General features: G+C 43.3%; 1 protein-coding gene across 1 annotated transcript in view; it reads right to left on the bottom strand.

Moving 5' to 3' along the window:
- KCNQ5 (potassium voltage-gated channel subfamily Q member 5) overlaps positions 1-16,268 on the bottom strand; it is a 952,749-nt gene that overhangs the window by 16,778 nt on the left and 919,703 nt on the right. The window contains exon 12 of the mRNA XM_069726569.1: positions 499-630. Coding sequence (XP_069582670.1) covers positions 499-630 — 132 coding nt within the window. The remainder of the gene's footprint in view (positions 1-498; positions 631-16,268) is intronic.

A 16,268-nucleotide genomic window follows, 5' to 3' on the forward strand; every position in this document is an offset into this window, starting at 1 on the left:
CTCAACCCACTCCTGACTTGATTGATGGCCCAAAAGCCAAGTACATAGTCAGAAGCCACCTTTAGTGCGTTGTGAGCTGGGGTGTACTGGCCTCACCTTCATCTTTATAGTGCGAATGCCACGGGCACTGCTACCCTAGTGCTGGAGACTGGCTGGCCTGGCTTCTCTGGAGAAATGATCCACCTCATTGACTGTATACATGATTGGAAATACAGTTCTCACAGTCCTTTTCATATGTGATCATAAATTACTAAACAGAACATATTCTAAAATGTACTTTATTCACAGGTAAACAAAGCGATTCTTCTGCAGTCAAAGCTCCTTTTATGTTAAATTCTTGCATGGAGCTGAGCCTCAAAAATCATATAAAAACATACCCGACATCAAAAACATTTTTAGTATGCAAAAGAATAGGAAAAAAGGAAAGGTGTATTGTAATGACAAAGCCTTTATTCAGTTACAACACATATACTGAAAGAAAACATGCTAATTACTAACCGCGTTTGAAGGCTCTTTATCCTGCATAGCATATCTAAATGTCCAGCAGAATATTGCTCAATCACATCTTTCACATCATAAGGACGCAAAGTTTCTTTAAACTTCCTCTTTGCTACGTGGAACTTCATAATTCTGTGGGAAAATGTTATGGTTAATTAATTTCCCACATAAATCATAAATGATTGATAGGCAGAAAATTAGTAAAACGATCCCACTTAGGGACATGATCATTATAAGTAACCTGTCAAGAGGATTTTATACCTTAAGCTAACTGCATGCACAGCAGGTGAAATAAGTATTGAACAAATTACCCTTTTTTTACGTAAATATATCTCTAAAGGTGCTATTGGCATGAAATTCTCACTCGATGTCGGTAACAACCAATCCAATCCACACAGGCAAAGAACTCAATAGATTTCCATAAATTAAGTTATGTGTAATAATGAGAAATAACACAGGGATAAAGTGTTGATTTGCGATTTTGGCCTATTCTCCAAACGAAAACTCTTCAAATCCTGACAGCTTCGTGGGCTCCTTCTATAAATTCTGAGCTTTAGTTCCTTCCATAAATGTTCTATTGGATTCAGGCCAGATGATTGGCTGGGACGTTCTAGCATATTTTATTTCTCTGAAACCAATTGAGAGTTTAATTTACTGTGTGTTTAGGATCATTGTATTGCTGAAATGTCCACCCTCATTTCATCTTTTTCATCCTGATAGATGACAGCAAATCTTTTTCTAGAATGTCTCGGTACATTTGTCAATTCATTCTTCCTTCAATTGCACGAAGTTTGCCAGTGCGACATGCTGAAAAACCGCCCCACACCAGGATGTTCCCACCACCAAACTTCAGTGTTGATATAGTGTTTTGGGGGTGATATGCAAAGCTTTTTGGCCTCCAAACATAGTGTGTATTATGGCATCCAAAGAGTTCAGTACTTGTTTCACCCTCTGTATGGACAGGCACCTTTGCAGCGCCCCAGAGTCCTGGTCGTTGCAGTCGCTCTGCCACTAAGGGCAGTGATGTTATATCTGATTGCACTAAAGGAGTTCACCTGACCAGGTATCACAGTCACACATTACACTTCACACTCCGGCCACCAGGGGGAGCAAAAGGCTCTATGTATTAGGCCACTCCTCACACTCGGGTAAAACTGGGGGTTGGATAGGAAGTTAGTCAGAAAGCAGCCTGGGAGAGTTCCAGGGAGGACCTGTCAGGCGTGGGTTCTTGGCAGGTGCCTAGCAGAAAGGACAGATTGTTACGGAGCCGCGCCTGCACTACCTTGTGGCGGCATCCTAAGGAAGGACACGAAGTGAAGTATTTTGTGGAGAAGTGAGAAACGAGATCGCAGCACAAAGGAGATAGAACCAGTAGGAGTCGTGCCCCGAGAACGGCAACATCCTACTGAAGCGCGTAGCCGGTGGCCGGAACGCCGAGGAAGTAACAGACTTCAAGCATTACTTCAAACAGCGGCAGGACAGTTGATTATAGGTTGACTGTCTAACTTAAATTACCTAAGCAGACATAGGAGGCAATTGTGGGAGAGGGGCATCTCTAGGGTCCCAGAATAACTCCAGGCCTACCTGTCATACAGGTGCGTCCTAGCCATACTATCTGGGGGACGGAGACAGAGAGAAAGAACGAATACGACAGTTGTGAGGACTATCCCGTGGTACTCAGCAGGGAAGGACTACAACACACAGGTGCTAGAAGGTAGGCACTGATTTCCACCTGCAAAGGGAACTCTGGATGTGCCTTCGGACCGGCCGATCTCAGCCGGCCCTGTTAGCAGTGCTCTGGATTGCGGATCCCGAAGTCTTCAGTAAAAAGGTAAAGAGACTGCAACCCTGCGTCCTCGTTATTAACCATGCCTCACATCATCACTACCTACACTACTGGGAAGCCCTGGGGATATACTTCACCTGTGGGAAGGTATACCATCTAGCTGCCATAACACCACCCCAGTGGACCCCAAGCAGCGTCGGTCACCCTGACTGAACACCACAGGTGGCGTCACGAACCCATGACAGACTTTCATCACCTTTCATTGGACGCCCCTTAGCAGGGTCACGGAACAGGTCCAGCCACCGTGACAACCCCAGGACCGAAACAGAGAGGACCGGTACCGAGTACCCCACGGCCCTGCATCTGGGGGCGCTCCACCTTCATACTGATTAAATCCATACCATGATTGTAGAAACTAGTTTTGTCGTTTCTGAGAAATCCAGCATGAAATTTGTGTGCAAATGAGAGAGCCGCATGAGCTTTGAGGTGGCACATTGCCCACCTCCTTATTCCTCACCAGTCACTTGCCTGGTGTGTATGACTAACAAGTTACTCATTTTTCAATTACCTACCTCCCCTGACTTGAGGCTTACACTTTTTCACTGCTGCTTGTTGCTGCACAGCTCCGTTCTTCAGATGGAGATGGCACATGCTCATATCAATACACTTGAGTAACGTAACGTGTAATGAGTAACGTATCGTGCAGGATATCAGTCAGGGGAGGCAAGTCACTGAAACAAGAGTGATCTGTCAATCAGACTCAGGAAGCAGACAGAAGGGGAATAGGGAAGGAGGGCAGGAGAGCTGCAAGTACAATACCTGTCTTACCCCCAAATCACCTGTGGATTTACATATGGTACACTTACAGTGCCATGAAAAAGTATTCCACATTTCTAAACATTACACCCACAAACTTAAATGTATTTCTTTATGATTCCATGCGATAAACCAACACTATGCAGCAAGTATTTGTGAAGTGTAAATGAAATGATACATGATTTTAAAAATATTTAAAAAAATGTAAATCTGAAAATTAGTGAATTTAGTCCATCTGCGTGTAATTTATTCTCAATTTAACTACAGCTGTTCTGTGAAGACATCAGAGGTTTGTTTGAGGATATTAATGATCAATCTGCAACATGTACACCAAAGAACTAACCAGACAGGTCATGGATGAAGTTGTGGAGAAGAGTAAAGCAGGATTAGGTTCTAAAAAAATAATCCAAGCTGCGAACATGTCACGCAGCACTGTTCAATCCATCATCCAAAAAAGGAATGAGTATGGCACGACTGCAAACCTAATAAGATATGGTCGTTCACCTAAACTGACATTCCAAGCACAGAGAACAATAATTAGAGAAGCAGATCAGAGGCCCATGGTGATTCTGTAGGAGCTGCTCAGCTCAGGTGGGAGAATCTGTCCACAGGACATATATTAGTTGTATACGTCACACATCTGGCCTTCATGGAAGAGTGGCAAGAAGAAAATCATTTTTGAAAGCAAGCCATAAAAAGTCCTGTTTGCAGTTTGCAAAAAGCCATGTAAAGGACACAGCTAGCATTTGGGAGAAGGTGCTCTGGTCACATGAGACCAAAGTATAACTTTTTGGGCTAAATGCAAAATGCTAAGCGTGGTGGAAAACTAACACTGCACATCACCCTCAAAACATCATCCCCACCTTCAAACATGGTGGCAGCATCATGCTGTTTGGATGCTTCAGCATGAACAGGAAGGCTGGTCAGAGATGATGGGAAGATGGATGGAGCGAAATACAGGGAAATCCTGACTACTGTTCTCTGGAACCCTGAGAATTGTGCTCTGCAGCCCTGTCTTGAATGGGACAATGATGTACATTGTTGATCTTCGCTCCATTCCTTATCTATGAGAAATAGCAGGAGACTGAACTTGGCAGTCCAATGGAAAATGAATGGAGTTGATGTGGAGCATGCGCACCTCTATGCCATTCAAGATTGGACTGGTTCCTGGGTTTCAGATTCCCTACTTGGTATTGCTGGGTGTCTCACAGCAAGTTATGTCCAATCAGCAGGATTTTAGATTAATTGCTCTTCTGGAAATAACCCATTCTCTGTGCTTGCCCCATGATAGTAATTTGGGTGATGCTTTTTAAAAATATATTTACTAGGAACATTTAATTCAATAGAGATGTGCAGCAATATTTTCTTGCTTAATTTTTTTTAATCTAAGACATGACGCATATTTTGGCTGTGCTATATAGTTCCTGGAAACAGAGCCTGAATTATAGATACCTAATAAAGTAGACACTTGAATGTTGTAATATCTATACCAATTTTCATTTCCACTGTAACTACGCATAAACCGTAAGCCCAACTAAAAATGTTAAAAAACAACATCAAAAACTTTTTGTGTAACATTAAGTCAATTGTCTTTTTGTAAACCACCACTAGAGGGCAGCAAAACAATCCTAACATTTTTACCATGACTCAGAAAGTAAGTGCTGAATGATTGGCAGCTAAATACATTCTGAAAATACTTTTATTTATAATCTGTGTCGTCCTAAGAGCCAAAAACAAAGACATGGATAAGTACATGACTCCTCAGATGAAAGAAGCAGCAGACTGGCATGGTGACAGCAACAGCACAGAGCCTGGGTGAGTTCTAACAGTTGTAGAGAAAAGAAGTAGAATAGGTAAAAACATTTTCAAGAAAGACAAGCTGGCTTTGACAGTAAACGCAAGCTCAGCAATCAAGTGTTCACTGCTGAGCCAGCTTCAGAAACTGTTCTATTACATGCCAGTCATTCAAATGGATGGGGCAAGACATGCTCAGCGAGCGCGAGGTGCTCAGGTTCATGGAGGACAGTCCCCAGCAGACAAGCCTCCTCTATGACATTCATGTGCCCTAAATGGACATACACATGGTGACTTGTGTTTAATCATGAAGTAGTAATCATGTGCTTGTGGAGCGCCCGCTAGGACCGTGGGGTACTCAGTACCGGGTCGGTTCTGTTCTTAAAGGGGTGGTCACGGTGGCAGTAACCGGTCCGTGGCCCTGGGCATCCAGTAAAAAGGGAGTTAATGGAAATGGGAATAAAGTCTAATGTAGTGGTGTTCGTGATGCCACCTGTGGTACTCGGCCAGGGATGACGCTGCTTAAAGGGGTCCACTGGAGATGATGGTATTGCAGCTTAGATGGTACAGATCCCCACAGGTAGAGCTTAGTCCCCAGGGCTCCCAGTGTAGTTAGAAAGGATGATAGATGATGAAGTGCAGGAAAGAATTGGAGGACACAAGGTTAGAGTCTCTTTACCTTTTACCGATGCAGTTCAGGTACAGGTTACAGGTGGTCTTTGGAATCCTGGCAGCCTGGAAGCGATTTGGAATCCCTCTAGCCAGGTGGGGTTGGACGCCTTCCTTTCTTCACTGTGTTCTGAGTCCCTTGCTGCCTGAGGCTTCGTACAAGGTCCTCTCTTTCTCTCTCTGTCCCTTTAGGTGGACACTACCCAAATGCCAGGCAACTCGAGCCTTTTTACAGGGGTTCTTCTCCTGTGGTGACTCTGGGGTCTATCTGCTGCTGTGCCTTCAGGTGTAGTGGTGGCCAGAAGACTTGAAATCTCCTGCCTGCTGGTGGGCATACAGTTACCCCCACAACCTCGGAATTCCAGCCTCCGGTTTCTTGCACTTGATCCTGGATGGAGCCCAATCGCAGCTCCCCTCCATTTTCTCTCTCTTTTCTCCTTTGCTCCATCTCCCCTCACTGTCTCCTACAGACTGTCTGACTCTCCTGTCAGAAGCTGCAGAACCTCGTGCCTGCACTGCTTCAGCTCTCCTCACAGACTGACTACTAACTCCTCCTCCAGCCAGAATATATAGGGAAGCTACCCTCAAACCGGGTCTAGAGCTTCCCCTTCTGGCCTGGAGTCAGAACAGTGTTGTGTGTACGAGTTACCTGTTAAAGTGATTCTTGTCGCTTCCAGGCATGACACCACCCTTCTCGTGACAACCGAATTCCTGGGGTGTTACACTTGATTCATTGTATCAAGGACAGATAGCTATAAGAAGGTCAGTATTTTCACACAGACTTTGGATACATTTTTGCATGTAAGTGTGACTTGTGACTACCTGCCATGCTGAAAATGTTCTATGAAAACATAAGCAGGACAGAGCAGTATTTCTGAACTTTGGCCTATTCACCCAGAAAGCCAAGAAATCCTTCTCCTGGGGCACAGTATGAGCATGGTCTTATTCATGGGCACAATCAGGCTGCAAAAATTAGAAACTTAAGCCCCATCATACACCAATTATTCAAAACAATGAAACTGTTACATGTGAAGTGACTAAAATAATGTGATAATCTTATGAAAATGGCATGAGAGGGTCCTCCGCAATACACGTCAGGATGGAATGGATGATGGGAATATTTAAAGGGAATCTGTCACCCCCCAGGCGTTTTTAACTAAAAGAGCCACCTTGACAGAATGCAGCATTAATGCTGCACAAGATGGTTCTTTTAGTTAAAAACGTCTGGGGGGGGGGGGAGGGGTGACAGGTTCCCTTTAAGGCAAGATCTAAAGGGGTTTTATTTTCTGGACTAAAGATACATTTCTGCAGTCAGTTTATCTGACTGTAGATTGCTGAACCCTAAAAGTGTACTATAGGCACACCGTCAGGATTCACCTCTGTTGTCTATTCTAGCGGATGTCACATGACTGCTCATATGCAATTTGAATACTTGCAGTCATGGGGTTACCGAAACAGCGAGGAGCCAGAAGACCGCAGCGTCTGATTTCTCCTACTCCTGCACTGAATAGAAGCACTTCACCTTCACATTAAATGGTGTAAATTTCTGTGGGCAGTGCAGGGATTGATCTGCTCTGTTGAGAGCTCCTGGAGCTAAGAATCTCAGATATGCACTGCTAGCCACTCCCATCTCCTAAATAAACGAGGTCCTATCTAGCACTCATTGTCAGAGATAGCTTATGCTGCATGCCTGGTGGATGTTTGTGGTTGTTACTGGAGAAAGTGTTTGGTGGATTTATCTGTGACTGATGCTAGATTTTGAGTGTGTGATAATTTCCTTTCCTCTCCTACTTTGATTTGATCCCATCCTCCTCTCTCTGATGCATTCCTCTTTTGTATGTGGGAGTATATTTGTATATTTGGTATTTTTGTTACCCCTGTTTGTATTACCTTATTAGTCTGGTTGGTGTATTATCGTACACTACTACTTCTCTTTTCTGTGGGTGGGGGAAGGTTACAAGCTGAGAGCAGATTCAGGAGCTAAGGTAAGGTGTGTGGCCCTGGCATCTTCACTATCAAAAGTAACCCAGGTAACAGGGTGAGCTAGGGTATCTCTAGCATTAGGGAAGGAGCCCCTCGTCTCAGGACACCCGACAACAGAGTCACGACATTTGTGGTCTGATGTCAATTAGCAACTTTCAGTGCTTCTCTCATTTTTCTTTAGAAGAGTTGCTAGTTGGCACTTGATCGCCAATAAGTAATCGTATATGAGGGGAATCCAGACAGTGTGCATATGGCACACTCAAGACTTGGCAAAACTGCAGGCACAAAGAGTGACTGTAGAACTTTATGTTTAGCCCAGAAAATCCCTTTAATCGTTAGTAGAGATGAGCGAACCCAAACTAAACGCTGAACACGAACTTCTCCCAGGAATCCATTGCAATGTTCAGAGTCCCGGGGAAGTCCATTGCAGAGAGAAAGGGATAGAGAAAAAGAGATAGAAAAATATTTTCTCAAAGGAGTTCAGGTTATGGCTCAAGTACATTTCTGGTACCTCAAATGAACTTTGGAATAAAGTAAAGGTCGTATGCCAGAACCTGAACTTCCAAGGTTCTGTTCTTCCCTAATCATTAGGGTTGTCTGCTTGTCATGTTTTTTATGAAATGCTGCCTACTGCATGCTAGTAAATGCCTGGAAGTTAAGAAAATCCTCTTTCTTTGTTCTTAGGGTATGTGTGCACATTGCAGATTTGCTGTTGTGAAAATTTGGGTGGATTCTTCCTCTCTTTTCAGAAAACGCAGTTGAAAATCTGCACGGATTTGATGCGTTTTTATATGCAGGTTTGATGCATATTTTCAGGCAGATTTTTCATGTGGATTTGTATGCGTTTTTGTAAGCTGAATAAAGATATATTATTTAACAAAAAAAAGAATCTGATGTAGTTTCCTATTCCAACCTCTTCTTTTACATTCTCCATTGAAGACCATAATATTATTACATGCCATGTTCAAATATAATGTTTACACACACACATATATATATGTAATTCCAAGCCCAAGGTTTAGTAGTTAATAAAATGGTAAATAAAGAGTTAAATAAAAGACACACACACACACACACTCACAAAATCTGCATGAAACGTAATATCTGTTTAATTTTCAAAAACGTTATAAGCATATGTTCTCATGGTCAGTAAACGCTGCAGGTTGGATGCTGCGTACATCCACAGCGTCCAACCCGCAGCGTCCAAATGTTACAGCATAGTGGATGGGATTTGCAGAGATCCCATCTCCACTATGCGTGCACCAGCACCCGCGGCCTCCCTGCAGAGACGGATATGCGGCGCATCTTTCCAGACTGCAGCATGTCAATTTATCTTGTGGAGACGTCCAGTTTCCACAAGATAAACATCCCCATACAATGTATTGAGCGTGGTGATTCCGCATGGTTCAATAAACACATGCGGAATCACCTGCGTTCACAAGCCAGCAGTGCTTTGGACGGAGCAGACATATGCTGCATCCAAAGCACTGCTGGTCCCTGACTGTGGGAACATACCCTAAAAAAAATTGTGTGGGCTCCCGGGTAATTTTCTTAACCAGCAGAGGGAAAGCTGATGGCTGAGGGCTGATATTAATATTATGGGAAGGAGCCAATAGCCATAAATGTTCCCAGGCTATTAAAATAAGCTCACAGATGTTTGCTTAGCCTTTACTGGCTAGTTTACAGGGAAACCCCAAAATAAAATTGACCTGGGGCCCCCCTATAAAATCAAACCAGCAAAGGCTAGGCAGACAGCTGTGGGCTGATATTAATAGCCTGGGAAGGGTCCATGAATATTGGCACCCCCCAGGCTATAAACATCAGCTCTCAGCCACCCCAGAAATGGCGCATCTTATAGATGCACCAATTCTGGCACTTAGCCTTGCTCTTCCCACTTGTCCTGTAGCGGTGGCAAGTGGGGTTCATATTTGTTGGGTTGATATCACCTTTGTATTGTCAGGTGACATCAAGCGCACAGATTAGTAATGGGAAAGCATCTATAAGACACCTATTCATTACTATTCCTATAGTTGTATGGTAAATAAAAACACAGCCAGAATAAAGTCCTTTATTAAACTTAATTAACCATACCTACTGCATCGCCTAATCCCCGAATCCCTTGATCTCCTGCAAAAAAAAAACCAACATAAATACTCCCTGTCCGAAGTAGTCCATTTAATAATGAGTGTCCCATGGTGATCTCCCGTGTAGAACAGTCACATCAGGAGATGCAGCGGTGCCACAAGTGGCAACATGAACTCCGGTGAACTCTCTTACGGTGGCGTAGTGATACACTGCGGGAGGATCACCTCCTGCAGTGTATCAATGGAGTGTATCTCCTGATGTGACTGCTCTACACGTTAGATCGCCGTGGGACACTCGTTATTAAATGGACTAAGGCGGAAAGGTAAATATATGGTGGTTTATTATTTTATTTTAGTTGCAGGAGATCGAGGACATCGGGGAATTAGGTGTTTGGTGAGTATGAATGTTGTATGTGATTATGTAAATGTGTTTTTTTTCTTAGTCAATGGTTAGACTCTTTGTTGCAGCCCCTAGTTGTGCGAGTCCCAGGATTTCTCAGAGACGCCAAAGATGTTTTGCATCAACTCTCCAATACAATATGGAATAACAATTTTCACTGGATTGGTTTTGAAGTAATTTCTTTTTACACTTCCATACCGCAAAACGTGATTATTACAGCGCTTGAATTTCATCTGAAAAAATATAGTGACTGTATTACTGATAGTGCAATTTCATCATGCAAGTTATATATTTCTTAATGAACCATAACTATTTTTCCTTTGATCGACAGTTTTATCTCCAGTGCAAGGGGATCTCAATGGGCTGTAAGCATTTACCATCGGTAGCTAATTTAGTCATGTCCTATTGGGAAGCTTTAATTTTGTATTCTGACAATAACCCCTTTTGCCTGATGTGTTCTGGTATGGCAGATACATGGATGATACACTTCTCATTTGGAGTGGCGATGTGTCTGCCATACCGGGACTTATGGATTACATTAATTCTAATGATTTTAACCTTCGATTTACATGTAGTACTGATCCTTGCACTATTTAATTCTTGGATTTAACATTGCGTGGTATTGTGGGTGATGTTATTGCTACATCAACCTATTGCAAACCATTATCAGGTAATAGTATATTACACGCTTCTAGTAGCCAGCCTATTCACACCATTAAGTCAATACCAGTGGGTGAATTAACTAGAATCACCAGAAATTGTAATGATACTGCCATTCTCTAGCAGGAGGTTGATTATGTTGTAATAAATTGAAAAAGAGAGGTTATCCTAATTGGTTCCTTATCAGGGCAAAGAAAATTGTACAAAAGAAAGAACAATGTGATATGCTTGTGCCAAAAGAAAAGGATAGAGGTGGTATTAGGAATCAGAAAATTATTTGTTCTACCCAATATTTTCCTCAATATAATATCATCAAATCTCTCATCTTAAAAAATATTCCTATTTCGTATGAAGATGAGGTTCAATCCACTATTCTATCTTCGGGCTGTCAAATGGTGGCAACAAAAGGCCACTGCATTGTTTGACACTCTCTCACCAAGTTTTTTCAATCCCAGTGGTGGATCAGGCACCTGGCTGCATCACATTGGTTTTTACCGCTGTGGTGCATCTAGATGCAGAACATGTGCTCACTCCACTACTGCACATTCTTTTTGCGATAGTGAAAATAAACAGCAATATAAAATACAACAATTGATCAATTGTAATAGTAAGAATGTGATTTACATGATCAAATGTACAAAATGTAATTTGAGTTACGTAGGCTGTATAACTCGGAATGCTTAAAGTTCATATTTCTGAGCATATTACCGATATTGTTACTTCTAATATTGTCAATTGCTCTATGTCATTTGCAACTAAGCACTTTGGTTTCTTGTCATCAGAGGAGTATGGCATTCCTGCAAGCTATGGGCATTGAGAAACTAACATTACCTGCTAGAGGAGGAGACTTCAAGGACGCTTAATTACGCATGAAGCGTATTGGATGTTCTGTGTGAATCCCTGTCATCCCGTGGGTTTAAAAGCATGAAAAGAGATTATGTTCCACTACTAAAATATGACTATTATATGTAATCTGCATTTTCTATGTGTTTTTTTCTGCTTTTGTGTATATCTTTAAAAAATGTTTCTTTTTCTATGTTTTTAAATTGTGAGTCATTATATGTATCATGTGACTGGTAATTAATCTTCATTGGTTGTAGGTGATATTTAATCATGCTGTTACTTATGTGGAGTAGCTTTGAGAAAGAACAAGAGATTGTTCGAAACACGTTGCCTGTTTCTCACTATTATGTGATTTTATTCGACTGGACTTTGCATTTTTATTCACAATAAATTTGGAATTTTTTGGAACCTGGATTTGCCCCCCTTTTTTGCTCTACTAGTACCAACACCCGGTCCCCTTCTTTAAAGGTCCTGACCGTGGCTTTTTATTGTACGTGCGGCTCTGCGCAGCCTGGGCATCCATTAGATGCTCTTTTACTATGGGCCATGTTGTGAATTCTGTGGCAGAGCTCCCTCCTGTGGTCACAAGTGGTACTTCGGCTGATTCTCTCTGGGAGCTTCCGTTTGTGGAGGAAAGTTGTACTGCGGCTTCTGAGTTTCCTCCCTCAGGTGATCTGGTGAGGTCGTTAGGTGCTTCTCTACTTAACTCCACCTAATGCTTTGATCCATGCTTCCTGTCAATGTTCCAGTGTTGGACTTGTTTTTCCCTGGATCATTCCTGTGGCCTGCTGCTCTGCATAGCTAAGTTCTTCTTGCTATTTGTTTGCTATTTTTTCTGTCCAGCTTGTCTAATTGTTTTGCTGGAAGCTCTGGGACGCAAAGGGTGTACCTCCGTGCCGTTAGTTCGGTACGGAGGGTCTTTTTGCCCCCTTTGCGTGGTTTTCTTTAGGGTTTTGTGTAGACCGCAAAGTTATCTTTCCTATCCTCGCTCTGTTAAGAAAGTCGGGTCTCACTTTGCTGAATCTATTTCATCCCTACGTTTGTCTTTTCATCTTAACTCACAGTCATTATATGTGGGGGGCTGCCTTTTCCTTTGGGGTATTTCTCTGAGGCAAGGTAGGCCTATTTTCTATCTTCAGGCTAGTGCCGAGTTGCATAGGCAGAGTTAGGCGCAATCCACGGCTGCCTCTAGTGTTGTTTGGAGAGGATTAGGGATTGCGGTCTGCAGAGTTCCCACGTCTCAGAGCTCGTTCTATTATTTTGGGTTATTCTCAGATCACTGTATGTGCTCTGACCGCTATGTCCATTGTGATACTGAATTGCCTATCACAACAGTACAGGAAGCCGAAAGTGCTAATGATTCTCAATAGAGGGAAAAAAGAAGTTCTGAGACCATTTTTTTTTCTTTGCACTGTGTTTTGCCTTTTTTTTCCCCTAGACATTTGGGTGGTTCAGGACACAGGTGTAGCAATGGACATTAAAGGTCTGTCTTCATGTGTGGATCAGCTCACGGCAAGAGTTCAAAATATTCAAGATTTTGTGGTTCAGAATTCTTTGTTAGAACCGAGAATTCCTATTCCAGATTTGTTTTTTGGAGATAGAACTAAATTTCTGAGTTTCAAAAATAATTGTAAACTATTTCTGGCTTTGAAACCTCGCTCCTCTGGTGACCCAGTTCAACAGGTTAGGATCGTCATTTCTTTTTTGCGTGGCGACCCTCAGGACTGGGCATTTTCTCTTGCGTCAGGAGATCCTGCATTAAGTAATATTGATGCGTTTTTCCTGGCGCTTGGATTGCTGTACGATGAGCCTAATTCAGTGGATCAGGCAGAAAATAATTTGCTGGCTCTTTGTCAGGCTCAGGATGAGATAGAGGTATATTGCCAGAAATTTAGAAAGTGGTCCGTGCTCACTCAATGGAATGAATCTGCGCTGGCAGCTATATTCAGAAAGGGTCTCTCTGAAGCCCTTAAGGATGTCATGGTGGGATTTCCTATGCCTGCTGGTTTGAATGAGTCTATGTCTTTGGCCATTCAGATCGGTCGACGCTTGCGTGAGCGTAAATCTGTGCACCATTTGGCGGTATTACCTGAGATTAAACCTGAGTCTATGCAGTGCGATAGGACTATGACCAGAGTTGAACGGCAAGAACACAGACGACTGAATGGGCTGTGTTTCTACTGTGGTGATTCCACTCATGCTATCTCTGATTGTCCTAAGCGCACTAAGCGGTTCGCTAGGTCTGCCACCATTGGTACAGTACAGTCAAAATTTCTTCTGTCCGTTACCTTGATCTGCTCTTTGTCATCGTATTCTGTCATGGCGTTTGTGGATTCAGGCGCTGCCCTGAATTTGATGGACTTGGAATATGCTAAGCGTTGTGGGTTTTCTTGGAGCCCTTGCAGTGTCCTATTCCATTGAGAGGAATTGATGCTATGCCTTTGGCCAAGAATAAGCCTCAATACTGGACCCAGTTGACCATGTGCATGGCTCCTGCACATCAGGAGGTTATTCGCTTTCTGGTGTTGCATAATCTGCATGATGTGGTCGTGTTGGGGTTGCCATGGCTACAAGCCCATAATCCAGTATTGGATTGGAAATCCATGTCGGTGTCCAGCTGGGGTTGTCAGGGGGTACATGGTGATGTTCCATTTCTGTCAATTTCGTCATCCACCCCTTCTGAGGTTCCAGAGTTCTTGTCTGATTACCGGGATGTATTTGATGAGCCCAAGTCCGATGCCCTACCTCCGCATAGGGATTGTGATTGTGCTATCAATTTGATTCCTGGTAGTAAATTCCCAAAAGGTCGACTGTTTAATTTATCCGTGCCTGAGCACACCGCTATGCGCAGTTATGTGAAGGAATCCCTGGAGAAGGGGCATATTCGCCCGTCATCATCGCCATTAGGAGCAGGGTTCTTTTTTGTAGCCAAGAAGGATGGTTTGCAGAGACCTTGTATAGATTACCGCTTTCTTAATAAGATCACTGTTAAATTTCAGTACCCCTTGCCATTGTTATCTGATTTGTTTGCTCGGATTAAGGGGGCTAGTTGGTTCACCAAGATAGATCTTCGTGGTGCGTATAATCTGGTGTGAATCAGGCGAGGCGATGAATGGAAAACTGCATTTAATACGCCCGAGGGTCATTTTGAGTATCTAGTGATGCCATTCGGACTTGCCAATGCTCCATCAGTGTTTCAGTCCTTTATGCATGACATCTTCCGAGAGTACCTGGATAAATTCCTGATTGTGTACTTGGATGACATTTTGATCTTCTCGGATGATTGGGAGTCTCATGTGAAGCAGGTCAGAACGGTTTTTCAGGTCCTGCATGCTAATTCTTTGTTTGTCAAGGGATCAAAGTGTCTCTTTGGTGTGCAGAAGGTTTCATTTTTGGGGTTTATCTTTTCCCCTTCTACTATCAAGATGGATCCTGTTAAGGTCCAAGCCATCCATGATTGGACTCAGCCGACATCTCTGAAAAGTCTGCAAAAGTTTCTGGGCTTTGCTAATTTTTATCGTCGCTTCATCTGCAATTTTTCTAGTATTGCCAAACCATTGATTGATTTGACCAAGAAGGGTGCTGATTTGGTCAATTGGTCTTCTGCTGCTGTGGAAGCTTTTCAAGAGTTGAAGCGTCGTTTTTCTTCTGCCCCTGTGTTGTGTCAACCAGATGTTTCTCTTCCGTTCCAGGTCGAGGTTGATGCTTCTGAGATTGGAGCAGGGGCTGTTTTGTCGCAGAGAGGTTCTGATTGCTCAGTGATGAAACCATGCGCTTTTTTTTCCAGGAAGTTTTCGCCTGCTGAGCAAAATTATGATGTGGGCAACCGAGAGTTGCTGGCCATGAAGTGGGCATTCGAGGAGTGGCGTCATTGGCTTGAAGGAGCTAAGCATCGCGTGGTGGTATTGACTGATCATAAGAACTTGACTTATTTCGAGTCTGCTAAGCGTTTGAATCCTAGACAGGCTCGTTGGTCGCTGTTTTTTGCCCGTTTTGACTTTGTGATTTCGTACCTTCCGGGCTCTAGAAATGTGAAGGCGGATGCTCTGTCTAGGAGTTTTGTGCCCGACTCTCCGGGTTTATCTGAGCCGGCGGGTATCCTCAAGGAAGGAGTAATTGTGTCTGCCATCTCCCCTGATTTGCGGCGGGTGCTGCAAAAATTTCAGGCTAATAAACCTGATCGTTGTCCAGCGGAGAAACTGTTTGTCCCTGATAGGTGGACGAATAAAGTTATCTCTGAGGTTCATTGTTCGGTGTTGGCTGGTCATCCTGGAATCTTTGGTACCAGAGAGTTAGTGGCTAGATCCTTTTGGTGGCCATCTCTGTCGCGGGATGTGCGTACTTTTGTGCAGTCCTGTGGGATTTGTGCTCGGGCTAAGCCCTGCTGTTCTCGTGCCAGTGGGTTGCTTTTGCCCTTGCCGGTCCCGAAGAGGCCTTGGACACATATCTCTATGGATTTTATTTCAGATCTTCCCGTTTCTCAAAAGATGTCAGTCATTTGGGTGGTCTGTGATCGCTTTTCTAAGATGGTCCATCTGGTACCCTTGTCTAAATTGCCTTCCTCCTCTGATTTGGTGCCATTGTTCTTCCAGCATGTGGTTCGTTTGCATGGCATTCCAGAGAATATCATTTCTGACAGAGGTTCCCAGTTTGTTTCGAGGTTTTGGCGAGCCTTTTGTGGTAGGATGGGCATTGACTTGTCTTTTTCCTCGGCTTTCCATCCTCAGACTAATGG

This window comes from Ranitomeya imitator, chromosome 5, assembly GCF_032444005.1.
Source record: "Ranitomeya imitator isolate aRanImi1 chromosome 5, aRanImi1.pri, whole genome shotgun sequence".
NCBI lineage: Eukaryota > Metazoa > Chordata > Amphibia > Anura > Dendrobatidae > Ranitomeya > Ranitomeya imitator.